Here is an 18,978-nt window from a genome sequence, read left to right as displayed (position 1 = left end):
GCTCGTCCTATGTCTTTTGGTTATTGTCAGGTCACTTTGTGTGCTCTGAACTTCAAGGTCCATTGTGGTTCTGAATTACCTAAAAATAACAGTACTGGAGGCCAAAAGTACTAATGCTTCTCAATAGAGGGAAAAAAGAAGTTCTGAGACCATTTTTTTTTCTTTGCACTGTGTTTTGCCTTTTTTTTCCCCCTAGACATTTGGGTGGTTCAGGACACAGGTGTAGTGATGGACATTAAAGGTCTGTCTTCATGTGTGGATCATATCACTGCAAGAGTACAAAATATTCAAGACTTTGTGGTTCAGAATTCTATGTTAGAGCCAAGAATTCCTATTCCTGATTTGTTTTCTGGAGATAGAGCTAAATTTCTGAGTTTCAAAAATAATTGTAAACTGTGTCTGGCTTTGAAACCTCGCTCCTCTGGTGACCCAGTTCAACAAGTTAGGATCATTATTTCTTTATTACGTGGCGACCCTCAAGACTGGGCATTTTCCCTTGCGCCAGGAGATCCTGCATTATGTAATATTGATGCGTTTTTCCTGGCGCTCGGATTGCTGTACGATGAACCTAATTCGGTGGATCAGGCAGAGAAAAATTTGCTGGCTCTGTGTCAGGGTCAGGATGAGATAGAGATTTATTGTCAGAAGTTTAGAAAGTGGTCCGTGCTCACTCAATGGAATGAAGGTGCGCTGGCAGCTATTTTCAGAAAGGGTCTCTCTGAAGCCCTTAAGGATGTCATGGTGGGATTTCACATGCCTGCTGGTCTGAATGAGTCTATGTCTTTGGCCATTCAGATCGGTCGACGCTTGCGTGAGCGTAAATCTGTGCACCATTTGGCGGTATTATCCGAGCATAAACCTGAGCCTATGCAGTACGATAGGACTTTGACCAGAGTTGAACGGCAAGAACACAGACGTCAGAATGGGCTGTGTTTCTACTGTGGTGATTCCACTCATGCTATCTCCGATTGTCCTAAGCGGTTCGCTAGGTCTGCCACCATTGGTACGGTACAGTCAAAATTTCTTTTGTCCGTTACTTTGATCTGCTCTTTGTCATCTTATTCTGTCATGGCATTTGTGGATTCAGGCGCTGCCCTGAATTTGATGGACTTGGAGTATGCTAGGCGTTGTGGGTTTTTCTTGGAGCCCTTGCAGTGTCCTATTCCTTTGAGAGGAATTGATGCTACGCCTTTGGCCAAGAATAAGCCTCAGTACTGGACCCAGCTGACCATGTGCATGGCTCCTGCACATCAGGAGGATATTCGCTTTCTGGTGTTGCATAATTTGCATGATGTGGTCGTGTTGGGGTTGCCATGGCTACAAGTCCATAACCCAGTATTAGATAGGAAATCAATGTCTGTGTCCAGCTGGGGTTGTCAGGGGGTACATGGTGATGTTCCATTTCTGTCTATTTCGTCATCCACCCCTTCTGAGGTCCCAGAGTTCTTGTCTGATTACCGGGATGTATTTGATGAGCCCAAGTCCAATGCCCTACCTCCGCATAGGGATTGTGATTGTGCTATCGATTTTTATTCCTGGTAGTAAGTTTCCTAAAGGTCGACTGTTTAATTTATCTGTACCTGAGCACGCCGCTATGCGGAGTTACGTGAAGGAGTCCTTGGAGAAAGGTCATATTCGCCCGTCATCGTCGCCATTGGGAGCGGGGTTCTTTTTTGTGGCCAAGAAGGATGGTTCGCTGAGACCTTGTATAGATTACCGCCTTCTAAATAAAATCACGGTCAAATTTCAGTACCCCTTGCCGCTGCTATCTGATTTGTTTGCTCGGATCAAGGGGGCCTAACCAGGTGGGGTTGGAAGCCTTCCTTCTAGCTCTGCGTTGTAGTCCCTTGCTGCCTTTGGCCTCACACAAGGTCCTCACGTTCTTTCTCTGTCCCCCTTTAGGTAGGACAATACCCGTATGACAGGTAACTCGAGCCTTTTTACAGGGTCTCTCAGATGACGCCGGGCTCTCGGTGCTACTGTGCCTTTGGGTGTTAATGGTGGACAAGACTATAAACATAAGGATGAATGATCTCGAGGAGATCAAAACATCCAACACCGCGGAGACACCATCACGTGTTTCTCAACGCAATGATCCAGAACACTGCTCCCATCTCTTATGGGAAATATGCAAATGCATGTAGAAAAGCCGCGGAGACACCATCACGTGTTTCTCAACGCAAGCAATAAATAGCCAGGTCTTTCTGTGGATGGATACCTCATATTTGAAGGGTGCCTTCTCCCAAAAGCAATTTTAAGATCTCTCCATGGGTGTTCAATGGGATTTACACCCTGACCTATTGCTGGTACTTCAGAACTCTCCCACTTTGTTCCCATTTCTGGCTGCTTCTTGAATTATGTTTGGGGTCATTTTCCTGCTGGAAGACCCATGACCAAGAACACAAACCCAGTGTTCTGACCATGGGCACTACATTACAACCTAAAATCCGTTGGTAATCATCAGATTTCATGATGCTTTGCACGCAGTCCAGACTATCCTGCGTTGCAACTTTTTATTAATTTTTATCTGCTGTCCATGTCCAGGGAGATTAGCTACTGTGGCATGGTTTGTAAACTTCTTGATTATGTTGCACACTGTGGACAAAAGAACATCAAGATCTCCGGAGATGGACTTGTAACCTTGAGATTGTGTCACAGTTCCAAGAGTGAATCCACTGGATCGTGGGGCCGACAGATCCCGGGCAAGCAGACCAGATGATACCATCCCCTATACAAGGAGCGTAAGGAGCAGGCCCGGGGAAAGGTATACCGCAATAGCTAGTACCAGGGACCGGCTCGTAGGAGACAGAAACCAAGACGGCGCAGACTGCGCTCTGGGAAATGCACAGGGGTCCAGAGAGAAGCAGAGCACGCACCGGGAAGTGTGCAGGAGACCAGGGCAGAGTGCGCATCGGGTAGTGTGCGGGAGACCAGGACAGAGCAGAGCATGCACCGGGTAGTGTGCAGGAGACCAGGGACAAAGCAGAGTATGCACTCTAAGGAGAGCACTGAGACCTGAGACACACCAGTACAGAGCATGCACAAATCACCAGGCGCCGATGTGAAGGAGAAAGAGCCAGAAATACTGACGCCAGACACGGAGGAGGGCACTTCCCGGTCAGAACACCTGGAAACAGAACAAAGGAATCCAGCTAGCACGCGCCCACAGCCTAAGGAGACACATGGTGCAGGCGCGGACGCCCCGGGAGGTACACAAGCCCAGGAACACCCGGCGCGACACCATACCACCAGCCACAGGAGGACCAAGGAGCGGCGGCTGGACTGCTGAACGCAGCGGTAACAGTATCCCTTCCTTTATGCCCCTCCTTCTTAAGACCGGCGAGGAACTTTCCGAGGATACAATGTTTTCCTCGGGCTCCCATGACCTCTCCTCAGGACCAAAACCCTTCCAATTGATTAGAAAGAAAGTTTTCCCTCTAACTTTTTTCATGGCAAGAATATCTCCTACCTCAAAAACATCCCCAGAGTTAACGGATGGCGGGGTATGACTGGATGTAGTATTGAAACGGTTGGCACCACGGGTTTAAGAAGCGATACATGGAAGACGTTGGGGACACGGAGCAAGACAGGCAACCTCAACTTGTAGGTAACCTCATTGAGTTGCTTCAAAACTTCAAAGGGACCGATGTAACGGGGACCCAGTTTGCAGGATGGAATATTGAGTCTGATATATTTAGATGCAAGCCACACTTTCTCACCTGGACGAAATTTAGTAGAGTCCAAGCGCCTCTTGTCAGCATGTTTTTTCTTTTTGTAGGAGGCTTTTTCAAGTGAACTCTTGGTCTCTTTCCAGATCTGAGAGAATTCCATAGACATGACGTCGGCCGCTGGCCCACCTGAGACAAGGGGTACCGGGAGATGCATGTTAGGGTGTTGACCCGAGACGATGAAGAACGGAGACTTGGCAGAAGATTCACTTGAATGATTGTTATAAGCAAACTCCGCCCAGGGAAGAAGACTAACCCAATCATCCTGATGGACATTACAGAAGTGCCAAAGATAAGACGTCAGGACCCGGTTGACTCGTTCCACCTGGCCGTTAGTTTGAGGGTGGTAGGCCGAAGAAAATTCTAGGGTCACCTTCATGAGTTTGCATAGAGCTCTCCAGAAGCGGGATGTAAATTGCACTCCTCTATCAGATACTATGTGTAGAGGAAAGCCATGGTACTTGAAGATATGATTAATGAAGATTTTCGCCAACACTGGAGCTAAAGGCAGGCTGGGTAACGGGACAAAATGTGCCATTTTAGAAAAACTGTCCATAACCACAAAAAAGACCGTACTGTCACGAACTGACTGTCCTAGCCTAACCCAACCGAACAAGGGGGCGGTCACAAATTGGCAAAACACACAAGGGTACATCGGGGACACTTTAACAACGGTGGGCCCTGTCGGTAGGGAACGGGGAATTGAACACCTCCTACGCTCACTTGAGGATGTGCCCTGCTCTTACTATCATCCCTATACGGGTTATTTCACCCCGTTGTTGAACAGGATACCTAATCCCTCACTTGCCTTGCTCCTATCCCTAAATCGGGAACTGGCAGGTGAGAGCACTGGTCCTACCACTGCACTGATACAACACAGGGGAAAGTTACAGACAACAAAGGGACAAACCAACAATAAACACAACAGTTAGCTTTCTCTCCTGCAATGCACCGCACAGCAGGGCAAGAGTTAAGCTCCAGGTATCCGTATTCAGCTGAAGAACAACAGCACTCAGCAAGTTCCTTCTCCAGCTAGGTTGGTCTCCAGAAGGACCTGTATAACCAACAGTCAGCTGATGCATCAGGTGACCTTTTAAAGGAAGGTGGGAGTAGTCGCCACCCACATAATAATAATAATAATAATCTTTATTTTTATATAGCACTAACATATTCCGCAGCGCTTTACAGTTTTTGCAAACATTATCATCACTGTCCCCAGTGGGGCTCACAATCTAGAATCCTTATCAGTATGTCTTTGGACCCACATCAGCAGAAATAGAAGCATTGCAATTACACCAGCTGCCACCGGGGGAAAAACTGCATTAACCTCTGATAGCCTGAAAGGAAAAAAGTTTTAATCTGAAAGGCCAGATGTGCCACAGATCCAAACATGATATGTACAATTCGATGAACATGGTAGATCGGTAATAAAATCCATGGCTATATGCTGCCAAGGAGCAGAGGGCACCGGAAGAGGTTGCAATAGTCCAGAAGGAAGTTGCCTAGGGACCTTGTTTTTGGCACAAGATGGGCAAGAAGCCGTAAAGTCTTTCACATCTTGACGAAGAAAAGGCCACCAATAGTAGAGAGAGGTGAGGACCATAGTCTTCTTGACACCCGCATGGCTGGCTAATTTAGAGGAGTGACCCCAGCGAAGAATCTTTATTCTTTACTCTGCCACAAATGTTTTACCCGGTGGAGGGTTAGAAAGTCTGAGCAGAGCTATGGTGATAACTCTGGAGGGATCGATAAGAGTGGGTTCTTCCTCAGTGTCTTCCGCCAGGAAAGACCGAGACAACGCATCTACTTTGGAATTCTTAATGCCAGGCCGAAAGCAGAGTTCAAAGTCAAATCGAGCAAAAAACAAGGACCACCAGGCTTGTTGGGGATTAAGCCTTTGAGCGGACTGTGTGTATGATAAATTCTTGTGGTCGGTGTAGATGACAAACGGATTTACAGCTTCCTCCAGGAGATACCGCCATTCCTCCAATGCCAAATTAATGGCCAATAACTCCCTGTCTCCAGTGGAGTAGTTGCGTTCAGAGGTAGAGAATCCTCTGGAGAAAAACCACAGGGGACTAAACAATCAGATTGAGACTTCTGAGAGTACAGCACCTGCTCCTGTGGATGAAGCGTCCACCTCGAGAATGAATGGCTTTCTGGCCTCTGGACGATGTAATACTGGGGCTTTCGCAAATACCTGTTTTAAGGTTACAAAGGCACTCTCCGCACTGTACGAGGACCCCAGAAGCAGAGCTGCACCTACAGGGGATCGTTTGTGAAGTAAGTATGAAAATCTTCATAAAATGAAATAAATGCGTGAGGGGGAGTTGAATGGAGACTGCAAGTGATGGAGGGGGGACTGCAAATGATATAGTGAGGGAGGTGGCTGCACATGGTGAAGTGAGTGGGGAGGAGGGGGACTCACATGATGTTGTGGGGAGGGGGACTGCACATGATGAAGTTGTGGGGAGGGGACAGCACATGATGAAGTGGGGGAAGGGGGATTGCACATGATGAAATGGGGGGAAGGGGAACTGCTCATGATGAAGTTGTGGAGAGGGGACTGCACATGATGAAGTGAGTGGGGGGAAGGAGACTGCACATGCTGAAGTGAGTGGGGGAGGGGGGACTGCATATGATAAAGTTGTGGGGAGAGAGTCTGCACATGATGAAGTGGAGGGAGGGGGACTGCACATGAAGGCGGAGGGGGACTGCATATGATGAAGTGAGTGGAGGGGGGAACTGCACACAATGAAGTTTTGCGGGGCCGCACTGCAAATGATAAAGTGAGTGGGGGAGAGGGACTGCAAATGATGAAGTGAGTGGAAGACAGAGGACTGCAAATGATGAATTGGGGGTGGGGAGAGCAAATGATGACTTGGGGGAGAGCAAATAATGAATTTTGAGGGTGGGGGGAGTAAATGATGATGTATTGAGACTGGGGGATGGGGACAGTAAATGATGAATTGAGGGTGGGGGACAACAAATGATGAATTGGGGTGGGGCAGCAAATAAGGATAAATTGAGGATGCGGAGAGTAAATTATGTATTGAATGTGGGGGAGGGAAGTTGATAATGAATTAAAGGGTGGGAGAGACAGAAGACATGAATTGGGGTAAGGGTCAAGTAAATATAATTAATTGGCGGAGCATGAGGTACATAGTGGGACCGTTGAGGATGCAGTCACTGATATTGAATTGCGGGAAATAGTACAGGGGCTCATTAATTTATATAGTTATTACGTGGGGAAAGTGGCTATTTATAGATAGTAGGGCACAGTGGTGGATTACAATTTATATTTGGAATGGTGGGTTGCATAATAACTAATTATGTATTAATTGTGGGTGCATACCTGTATTCAGCTGTGTAGTGTAGAAGAAAGAGAAAAAGTGAGGAATGTGCTCTGGAAGCCGGGTTCTAGATAACTGTTATTTTACGCAGAGATGAGTCCTGGCTGCACTGAATGAAAAAGAAAAGCAAAGATGAAGGACTTCAACTAGAAACGTTACTGGTGATCACTGTACTACTTGTACAGTATACACTATATACAGAGCACTTGTGTATAATGTCACTGGTGAACACTGTATTACCTCTACACTATACACTATATACAAAGCTCTTGTGTACAATGTAACCGGTGATCACTGTATTATCTCTACACTATACACTATATACAGAGCTCATGTGTACAATGTCACAGGTGATCACTGTATTACCTGTACAGTGACCCTATATACAGAGCTCCTATATATAATGTCACTGGTGATCCCTGTTTTGCCGCTACACTATATACTATATACAAAGCTCTTGTGTATAATGTCACTGGTGATCACTGTATTACCTCTGCACTATACACTATACACAGAGCTCCTGTGTACAATGTCACTAGTGATCACTGTGTTACCTGTACACTGGCAGTATATACACAGCTCCTGTGTATTATGGCCCTTAGTATTGTGTGTTTTGTTTTTTTTAATTAATGATCACTATTATAGTATTCGTTCACTATGTGGTGGTAATATGTGGTTGGTCATGGGGTAGCGGTATTTGTTCCTTTCATGTGGTATTATTCGGTCATTATGTGGTGGTAACATGAGGTCTGGTCAGGGTGTGATGGTATTTGTCCCTTGTATATGGTATTATTGGTCATTTTAAAAATGTGACTAATTCCCTTAAAGATCAAAAAAAATATACATAAAGAGTATTGGACATTTTAAGAACTGTTTAATTGGTTAGAGTAGAGTAGGGTGCTGCCAAAAGAGTCTACCTTGTTCTGGTGGTGGTTTAAAAATCTTTTGGTCAAAGCAAAAGCTGCTGGCTATATATGTGAACTGGTGTTCCATGGGTTAATGAGTGATTGATGAGGACATGGTACAGAAGAAGAGTTTAGTCAAGAGTGGGCGATGGAACTGTGAAAGGTTCGGGATGGGGTTGTAGTCTGGGCGGAGGCTAAAGGGGACCCAAAAATGTTGTCAGTGTGGAGCCCTGAAATTCCAAGTGGCAGCCCTGAATATACTGCACAACCCATAGTAATCTGCAAAGTATAATGCACCCCCATGGTCGTAGATAGTAGTATAATGCACTCCATAGTCATACATAGTAGTATAATGCACACCATAGTCATATATACAGTAGTATAATGCACAGCCCATGGTTATACTGTATATATAGTAGTCTAATGCACCATATAGTAGCATAATGTGCAGCCTATGCTCATATATAGCAGTATGGCCACTTATTTAAAAAAATCAAAAATAAATAAATAAAAATAAATTTATAAACACTCTACTCACCTTACCTTCTCTCCCGCGCCATGTGCTTTTTTTGTGAAGTCTGCAGCTGACTTGCGATTGGAGTGTGTGACGCCACTTCCATGCGCCCCATCACGTGTATGCTGACATCAGCTGCTGGCCTCTGATTGGCGGCAGCATTTATTGTTGCTGATAGACCCAAGACAGCAATACACTACAACTGGATGTGTGGACTACCATCCAGTTGAAGTTTCTGCTGGCATCATCTTGCCCCTGACCCACCGATCCCGGTCGCAGTGTCAGTCGTTACATGACCACTCTGTAACTCACATGTGAATGATCATGTGATGGAATCAGCAAGCAGTGCAAAATCCTACCAGAGCGCATATTACACACCTTTAGGACTTGGCACTTTTAGTGTCAACTTGCAGATTCATAAACACAGGGGGACACCTGTCAGTATAGGGGAGCTAAGCAGGGAGAAGCCACTGGGGACCGGACTCTTGATCTAGTCATCATAGTTGCCGGACAGATATTACATGTATGTTTTATTTGAAACACGGCAGCATCAGAATAAAACATAAACTACTTAAATAATTGAACCAATGTCTAAGTCATGTGGCCGATTCCGGGGGTTGTGCAGTAGGAATCAGCTGTCTGGTTCCTTAGGCCATGTTCACACAGTGCGTTTTTTACTGCGGAACCGCCGCGATTTTGCCGCTGCGGCTCCGCAGCTGTTTTCCATGCAGGGTACAGTACACTGTACCCTATGGAAAACAGGAACCACTGTGCACATGATGCGGGAATCGGGAAAAAAAGCCGCGCTGAATAGCCGCGGTAAAAAAGAAGTACCATGTCACTTCTTTTTGCAAAACTGCAGCGGTTCTGCACCCATTGACCTCCATTGTGAGGTCAAACCCGCAGTAAAACCCGCAGATGAAAAATATATCTGCGGGTTTTACTGCGGTTTGTGGTGCAGAACCGCTGCAGTGTGGCTGCCCCCCGTGCCCCAATCCCACCCCCCATGCTCCGATGCCACCCCCCGTGCTCCGACGCCCCCCCCCCGTGCCCTCATCTCCCCCCCTTATACTTACCCGGCCTCCCGGTGTCCGTCCGGCCGTCTTCTCCCTGGGCGCCGCCATCTTGCAAAATGGCGGGCGCATGCGCAATGCGCCCGCCAAATCTGCCGGCCGGCAGATTCGTTCCAAAGTGCATTTTGATCACTGAGATAGGTTATATCTCAGTGATCAAAATAAAAAAAATAGTAAATGACCCCCCCCCCCCCCCCCCTTTGTCACCCCCATAGGTAGGGACAATAAAAAAATTAAGAATTTTTTTTTCCCACTAAGGTTAGAATAGGGTTAGGGTTAGGGGTAGGGGTAGGGTTAGGGGTAGGGTTAGGGTTAGGGTTAAGGGTAGGGTTAGGGTTAGGGGTAGGGTTAGGGTATTTTCAGCCATTTTAACCCTAAAAAACTTCCTAGAAAACACACAGACTCTGCATAGAAAACTGCATCAAAAAACGCATCAAAAAACGCATCAAAAAACGCACCAAAAAAGCACCAAAAAAAGGACCTGCGTTTTCTGCCAAGAGCTGCGGTTTTTAGTCCTGAAAAAAAAGGAGGGAAATCAGGAACGTGTGAACATACCCTTATTGTGTGCAAAATAACATTGGAAGCCTCATCATCATACATTATGTATTCCAGAGCACATGCTCAATGTGGAAATATTCTATCAATGCAATGATAACAGCTGAGATATATTACGATGTTGTGCAGCAACTGAGGTGTATTGAGGCTCTGCAGCAGCTGAGGTGTGTATTACGAGGAAATGATTATATCTGAAGGAGTGCTTCCGAAACTTGTGTCAGGGTGGGCGCACAGACCCCGGGAACCTTGACAGCTGCTTTCTATCTAAAGGTAATAACATTCATTCCCCTGTGGTTAGAATTTCTGCCTTTGGTGGCATTGGGTCTCTTATACTATAATAATAATAATAATCTTTATTTTTATATAGCGCTAACATATTCCGCAGCGCTTTACAGGTTGCACACATTATCATCACTGTCCCCGTTGGGGCTCACAATTTAAATTCCCTATCGGTATGTCTTTGGAATGTGGGAGGAAACCGGAGTACCTGGAGGAAACCCACGCAAACACGTACTATAAGCTATTTGTTTGTCTAATTCGGAATCTTGTTAGATTCCATATGCCACACAGGTGCAGATGTAATCATTTATTACAATACGTAATTTACTATTTTTCACTATTTTTCTACACCCCTTATTAGGGAGGGAATGGTTTTGATAACTTTATTGAAATATAGGCAGCCATGGTCCCCTGGGTCTGTGCGCCCCTGGTGCAGTCATGCGTTTATTGTGGTTTGTACTTAATGTGGCACTGTGTCCTCACCTGTTTTCTATACTGTATCTAATAAACACAACAGGACGTAGGCTATGTGCACACGTTGCGGATTAGCCTTAGGAATTTCTGGTGCGGATTCTGCCTCTCCTGGCAGAAAATGCACCTGCGGATTTGTCGGGCTTTTTGTGCGGATCCGCAGCGTTTTTCCTGCGTTTTTTCTGCGGTTTTTTTTTGCGGATTTACTGCGGTTTTCTATAATGGAATGGGTACAAAAACGCTGCAGATCCGCAAAAAAGAAGTGACATTCTACTTCTTTTAATCCGCAGCGTTTCCGCACCGGATTTTCCGCAAAGTGTGCACAGCTTTTTTTTTTTCTCATTCATTTACCTTGTACTGTAAATCAATTGCGGATCTGCAGTGTATCTGCACCTCAAAAAACGCTGCGGATCCGCAGAGAATCCGCAACGTGTGCGCATACATCCTCATTCGTCCAGGTGAATTCTGACATAAAACACCTTGAATTGTTGCAATTTTTTTGCGCAAATCAAAGGTGCACAAAGATTAATTGAATTTTGGTATTTATGCCAGTCCTGGTCAACTTTTCCAAAATAGTTGTGGATTGAATGTGATGAAGCTTGCCTGGCAAACTTATCAAATTACGCCACTTTGGTGAAGTAAATAACAGCAGAAAGGTAGTCCAGTCCCAGTTGTAAGATACTTTTCATTTAATGGATCAGGAATATCTCTTAATGAATTAGGAGCGCCCCACTCCAGCGCTCCAGTGTAAAAGACCAGTCTTAAACTCCTTCTTGATCTAAATGTTTGGCCCTCATAAAATAAAAAAGCCTATACTCCCCTCCTGTGCCAGCGCTGTTTCAGCAGTGTTGGCACTCGTGGGCCTGGGGCTCTCATGCGGTTGTATGACCTGTAGTGCCCGACGCCCAGTCAGCTCTGGCATCACTGTCCCCACCTTCATACGAATTGAACATGAAGAGGAAGTCCGGGCTGTAGCTGATCTGACTTCTTCATGTTCAGTTCGACAGAAGGTAGGGACAGTGATGCCAGCGCTGATTGGAAGCAGGTTATCATATGTCACAACGTGGCATGAGAGCCCCAGGAGAGCGAGTGCTGACACCGCTGGAACGAAGCCTCTACGGGAGGTGAGTGTAAGCTTTTTTATTTTATCGAGGTCGAACAATTAGATCTAGAATGGGTTGTCCTAGTAGTGGAAAACCACGTTTGTGAAGGTTTTATGGTTCAAAACCTCCCTCCCTTACTCTGCCATTTAGCAGTTGGTAACGTTTGATGGGTGGAAGGGGCGAGGACGTATGAAAAGTGACAGTGACAAGGAGAACCACAACCTGGCAATGTTCCTACTTGGTGGTCAGTTGTCCTCAGGTTGAACATACTGGAAAAATTGTGTTATCTGCAATAGCTTTGTTATCTCAGGTTGGTAAACCCTAAGAAGGGTGGTGAGAAGCAGATATTCCGATCAGCCCACAAAGAGCTTCAGGAGGTACACCGTGCCTCCTCCCAGTTTGACCCTGAAATAAAGGATGTAAATCACACTGATTACAGGATCTGAAGCAAGACTAGACTGGGGAAAGTGATGCCCCAGTGGGCTAGTCAATCTCATTAGCATCTAAAAGAGGCGTATAAAACTGTTTTTTTTTCTCTTTGTATATAACTACTTTAAAGAGAACCTGTCACCAGTGGAGAAGCAGAATTGTTTTTGCTCTTATTTTTCTCCAGTTGCTCCTCTTGAGTATTCCTTTTTAAATATTATTATTGTTCTAGGGATATGGGCCTCTTTGTTTCGTGCTACTTTTTTTTGGAGGGGGGGGGGGGGGGGGGGTTATTTAAACTGCTTTCTTGTGAGCTACAACTTTCCTGGTAAAGACCATAGAAGTAGTACTAGATAAAAGGCCCAGACCTCTGGGCCAGTTTCATGGGTTTAAAAACAAGTGGAACTCAAAGGGGAGCAGCGGGAATATCATAAGAGCAAAAACCGTACTCCTATTTACTTGGTGACGGAGCGTTTTTAATTAGGTGAATAAGCCCAATATTTCCTCTTTTGCTTTCTTTACATGTGATTGGTGTTTGTGACTTTCGGCAATCCTGATGTGTTCTTTTCTAGCTGACTGGCACTCAAGTGCATGCTATTCTGACAATGTGCCTCTATTGATTTCTAGAAAGCAACTGGAGCATCTGGTGGAGCCCTTCCAAGACGTATAAGCGGCAAGCTATTTTTAGGTAAACTGAATTGCTAATAAATTTTACATTTACTTAATTCGCTGCAGTACTGACATGCTCAAGAAAACCTCAGCAGATGACCGCGCTGCTACTGAAGATAATCTGTATATAAAGACCAACATGAATATTACCAGCATATGGTCAGTGGTAGATACCAGCACCACAGAACATATAAGAGATCACAGCACAGTTACAGAGGGTGACTTACCGCTAATGTTCTTTCTGATGGAATCGTTCACTTTTCCCATCTTTTCCATCTGGCCCAGACCGACATGACAACTTCTTCCAGCAATGACTCACCTGCAGAGAATACAACAAAGACACATTTCACTTCTCACATTCCAGCCCCATCACCATCTATTCCCAACCTGCACAAACTCCTCATCCTGCTGATACCCTAATACTGAGCCGCGGCTGCCATATGTGTCCCTATTACTGCACCTGCTGTGTGATTCTCTGTGCCCTCTAAATTCTAAAGTAACCCTCTATAATATAGTAATGCCGGGTGCAAGTGCCCTAGAAAACAGTGCCCATATTTTGCTCCCTAGAAAGTAATATTGCCCTGTGTGCCCCTTTGACAGTCACAGTAACCTGAGTTCCCATATAACAATAAGCGCCCATTTTACATTGAATAATGTCCAGAGTTTCTCCCCTGTACAGCTCCCCTATACACAGTATGATGCTCTCTTATACACAGTATAATGCCCCTCACTGTATAGTACCACCCACATAGTATACTGACCCCTTAGTAGCCCCGAAACTGTTTGATGGCTCCAACACTGTATGATGGCCCCTTCACTGTAATCCCCACACACTGTACGTTGGCCTCTACACTGTAATCTCCATACTGTATGATAGTCCCCTAGATAGCCTCCATATAGTATAATGCACCAGATCGTCCTAAATATAGTATAATGCACTCCCCATAGGCCTACTCTATATTGTATAATGCACCCCCATAGGCAGACTCTATAGCACAAGGCAGCACCCATAAGCAGACTCTATAGCACAAGGCAGCACCCATAGGCAGACTCTATAGCACAAAGCAGTACCCCATAGGCAGACCCTGTAGTAAAAGGCAGCACCCCATAGGCAGACCCTGTAGTAAAAGACAGCACCCCATAGGCAGACCCTGTAGTATAAGGCAGCACCCCCATAGGCAAACTGTAGTATAATGCACCCCCATAGGCAGACCCTGTAGTATAAGGCCATGTTCACACCATCCTTTTTTCCATGCGGAATCGCCACGATTTTCCCGCTGCGGGTCCGCAGCTGTTTTCCATGCAGGGTACATTACAATGTACCCTATGGAAAACAGGAACTGCTGTGCCCACATTGCGGAAAATTGCGAAAAAAGCCGCGCTGAATAGCCGCGGTAAAAAAGAAGTACCATGTCACTTCTTTTTGCGGAACTGCAGCGGTTCTGCACCCATAGACCTCCATTGTGAGGTCAAACCCGCAGTAAAACCCGCAGATGAAAAAAATATCTGCGGGTTTTCTGCGGTTTGTGGTGCAGAACCGCTGCAGTGTGGCTGCCCCCCCGTGCCCCAATCCCACCCCCCCATGCTCCGATGCCACCCCCCCCCGTGCTCCGACGCCCCCCCGTGCCCTCATCTCCCCCCCTTATACTTACCCGTCCTCCCGGTGTACGTCCGGCCGTCTTCTCCCTGGGCGCCGCCATCTTGCAAAATGGCGGGCGCATGCGCAGTGCGCCCGCCGAATCTGCCGGCCGGCAGATTCGTTCCAAAGTGCATTTTGATCACTGAGATATAACCTATCTCAGTGATCAAAATAAAAAAAATAGTAAATGACCCCCCCCCCTTTGTCACCCCCATAGGTAGGGACAATAAAAAAAATTAAGAATTTTTTTTTTCCACTAAGGTTAGAATAGGGTTAGGGTTAGGGGTAGGGTTAGGGGTAGGGTTAGGGTTAGGGGTAGGGTTAGGGTTAGGGGTACGGTTAGGGTATTTTCAGCCATTTTAACCCTAAAAAACTTCCTAGAAAACACACAGACTCTGCATAGAAAACTGCATCAAAAAACGCATCAAAAAACGCACCAAAAAAGCACCAAAAAAGCACCAAAAAAAGGACCTGCGTTTTCTGCCAAGAGCTGCGGTTTTTAGTCCTGAAAAAAAAGGAGGGAAATCAGGAACGTGTGAACATAGCCTTAGACAGCACCCCATAGGCAGACCCTGTAGTGTAAGGCAACACCTCCATAGGCAGACCCTGTAGTTTAAGGTAGCACCCCCATAGGCAGACCCTGTAGTATAAGGCAGCACCCCCATAGGTAGACTCTGTAGTATAAGACAGCACCCCCATAGGCAGACCCTGTAGTATAAGGCAGCACCCTTATAGGAAGACCTTGTAGTATAAGGCAGCACCCCCATAGGCAAACAATGTAGTATAAGGCAGCACCCTCATAGGAAGACCCTGTAGTATAAGGCAGCACTCCATAGGCAGACCCTGTAGTATAAGGTAACACCCCCATAGGCAGACCCTGTAGTATAAGGCAGCACCCCCATAGGCAGACTCTAGTATAAGGCAGTAGCCCCATAGGCAGACTCTGTAGTATAAGGCAGTAGCCCCATAGGCAGACCCTATAGTATAAGGCAGCACCCCCATAAGCAGACCCTGTAGTATAAGGCAGCACCTCCATAGGCAGACCCTGTAGTACTGTATAAGGTAACACCCCCATAGGCAGACCCTGTAGTATAAGGTAGCACCCCCATAGGCAGACCCTGTAGTATAAGGCAGCACCCCATAGGCAGACTCTGTAGTATAAGGCAGTAGCCCCATAGGCAGACTCTGTAGTATAAGGCAGTAGCCCCATAGTCAGACCCTGTAGTATAAGGCAGCACCCTTATAGGAAGACCTTGTAGTATAAGGCAGCACCCCCATAGGCAAACAATGTAGTATAAGGCAGCACCCTCATAGGAAGACCCTGTAGTATAAGGCAGCACTCCATAGGCAGACCCTGTAGTATAAGGTAACACCCCCATAGGCAGACCCTGTAGTATAAGGCAGCACCCCCATAGGCAGACTCTAGTATAAGGCAGTAGCCCCATAGGCAGACTCTGTAGTATAAGGCAGCACCCCCAAAAGCAGACCCTGTAGTATAAGGCAGCACCCCCATAGGCAGACAATGTAGTTTAAGGCAGCACCCCCATAGGCAGACCCTGTAGTACTGTATAAGCCAACACCCCCATAGGCAGACCCTGTAGTATAAGGCAGCACCCCATAGGCAGACTCTGTAGTATAAGGCAGTAGCCCCATAGGCAGACTCTGTAGTATAAGGCAGTAGCCCCATAGGCAGACCCTGTAGTATAAGGCAGCACCCCAATAGTCAGACCCTGTAGTATAAGGCAGCACCCCATTAATTAAAAAATAAAAAAATACTCACCTCTCTTCCTCCTTGTTTCCGCGGTGCTCCGAGCTTCTGCTCATCTCCTGACAATGGGCGCCAGGTAGTGACGTCACTGCGCCCGCTGTCAGTGTTGGTGACATCAGACACTAACAGGGGGATGATGGGAGAAGGAGCGTAGCGCAGCGCTCCTTCCCTCATCAATGCGGTCAGCTGTAACGGTTAAATGCGTGCGTGCCGATACAGTTGCAGTAGCGTAGCTCCGGGTGGGCTCCCTCAGCGCATCGGGGCCAGTGCACCCTCTGCCCCCTCGGTAGCTACGCTACTGCCGTGTACACTTCAGGAGCCGACAGGATAGAAGAGATAGATTACATATAGTAAATACAAATAGAATAGGTAGACATATAGATGTCAGTGTCATATACAATTAGTACAGTGTGTGTGCAGCTTACTGTACCTGTATTTAATTAATAAGATTATTTCTCTGAAAAAAATGGCATGGGCTCCCGCACAATTTTTCTAATCAGCAGAGGGAAAGCCGACGGCTGGGGGACGATGTTTATACCCTGGGAAGGGGGTAATACCCATGGAGCTTCCCAGGCTATTAATATCAGCTCACAGCTGTATACTTAGCCTTCACTGGCTATTAAAATAGGGGACCCCAAAAAGAAAATGACGTGGGGTCCCCCTATATTTAATAACCAACAAAGGCTATGCAGACAGCTGTGGGCTGATATTAATAGCCTAGGAAGGTGCCATGGATACGGCCCCTCCCCAGGCTAAAAACATCAGCTCTCAGCCACCCCAGAAAAGGCTCATCTCTAAGATGAACCAATTCTGGCACTTAGCCTTGCTCTTCGCTCTTGCCCTGTAGCAGTGGCAAGTGGGATGATAGTTGGGGGGGATTGATGTCACTTTTGTATTGTCAGGTGACATCAAGCCCCGAGGTTAGTAATGGAGACATGTAAATAAGACGCCCCCATTACTAACCCCATAGTCATATTATAAGAAAACACAGACACCCAGAAAAAGTCCTTTAATTGAAATAATGACACAGACTTCTTTAATATTCTTAATTAAACCATACTTACGACCTCGCCCATTCCCCCGTTGCCCTCATCATCTGCAAAAGAGGTAAAAAGAACAAACAAAAATATTCCTAATTTTTCTGCAGAGATGCATTTAATCCATTTGTCCCACAACGGGTCTAGATCTGCTACATCTTGATGACAGGCTGCATGGTGCGACCATGCAGCCTGTCATCCAGCAGGAAAACTGAGCACCGTGTACTCAGTATTTCTGTGTGACCTGCTATTCCCTGTCTAAGGGCACTGCGAGTGTGAGAAAGTTCTACTCGCGGTGCCATCATACATACATACATTTTTTTTCCTTATAACAAACTGTGGCCAAAGATGAACATTTTCTGAATGGAAAACCCTGTAAAGGTACTGTCACACTAAGCGATACTGCAGCGATACCGACAATGATGTCGATCGCTGCAGCGTCGCTGTTTGGTCGCTGGAGAGCTGTCACACAGACAGCTCTCCAGCGACCAACGATCCCGAAGTCCCCGGGTAACCAGGGTAAATATCGGGTTACTAAGCGCAGGGCCGCGCTTAGTAACCCGATGTTTACCCTGGTTACCGTTGTAAATGTAAAAAAAAAAAACACTACATGCTTACATTCCCGGTGTCTGGTCATGTCCCTCGCTGTCAGCTTCCCGCACTGACTGAGTGCCGGCCGTAAAGTACAGCGGTGACGTCACCGCTGCACAGCGTGCTTTACGGCCGGCCAGCACTCACAGTCAGTGCGGGAAGCTGAAGGCGAGGGATATGACCAGACACCGGGAATGTAAGTATGTAGTGTTTTTTTTTTTACATTTACAACGGTAACCAGGGTAAACATCGGGTTACTAAGCGCGGCCCTGCGCTTAGTATCCTGATATTTACCCTGGTTACCAGTGAAGACATCGCTGAATCGGCGTCACACACGCCGATTCAGCGATGTCAGCGGGAGATCCAGCGACAAAATAAAGTGCTGGACTTTCCCCAGCGACCAACGATCTCCCAGCAGGGGCCTGATCATTGGTCGCGGTCACACATAACAATTTTGTTAACGATATCGTTGCTACGTCACAAAAAGCAACAAAATCGTTAACGATATTGTTATGTGTGACGGTACCTTAAGGGACAACCTTGATAATCCGGAGGCTTACGGCCCTGCAGACTATTACTAAAGCATTGTTAACATTATGTTGCCTAGATAACGCTTTTGTTACTGGACTATCTCAATAATTCTGCCTCTTGCACAATTTTCACATATACTATTTTCTAAATTTCAGTAAGGCTATGTGCACAAGTTGTGGATTTTTCACATTTTTTTGTGTTTTTGTTCGGCGGTTCTCTGCTGCAAAAACGCTTAAAAAACGCTTACATTAAGCATCCTATCACTTTTAAAGCATTCCACAATTTTTGTGCACATGTTGCGTTTTTTTCCACGATAAAAATGGATCACAGAAAAAA

At 46.3% G+C, this 18,978-nt stretch overlaps 1 protein-coding gene across 1 annotated transcript in view; it reads left to right on the top strand.

Annotated features, from left to right (window-relative positions):
- Positions 1 to 18,978, top strand: part of USP13 (ubiquitin specific peptidase 13) — a 161,152-nt gene that overhangs the window by 51,463 nt on the left and 90,711 nt on the right. Inside the window, exon 3 of the mRNA XM_069727263.1 lies at positions 13,035 to 13,095. Within this exon, the coding sequence (XP_069583364.1) occupies positions 13,035 to 13,095 (61 nt within the window). The remainder of the gene's footprint in view (positions 1 to 13,034; positions 13,096 to 18,978) is intronic.

Source organism: Ranitomeya imitator, chromosome 5 (assembly GCF_032444005.1).
Source record: "Ranitomeya imitator isolate aRanImi1 chromosome 5, aRanImi1.pri, whole genome shotgun sequence".
Taxonomy (NCBI): Eukaryota; Metazoa; Chordata; class Amphibia; order Anura; family Dendrobatidae; genus Ranitomeya; species Ranitomeya imitator.
Note: the sequence above shows the minus strand (reverse complement) of the source record. Positions and strands in the feature narration are given on the sequence as shown.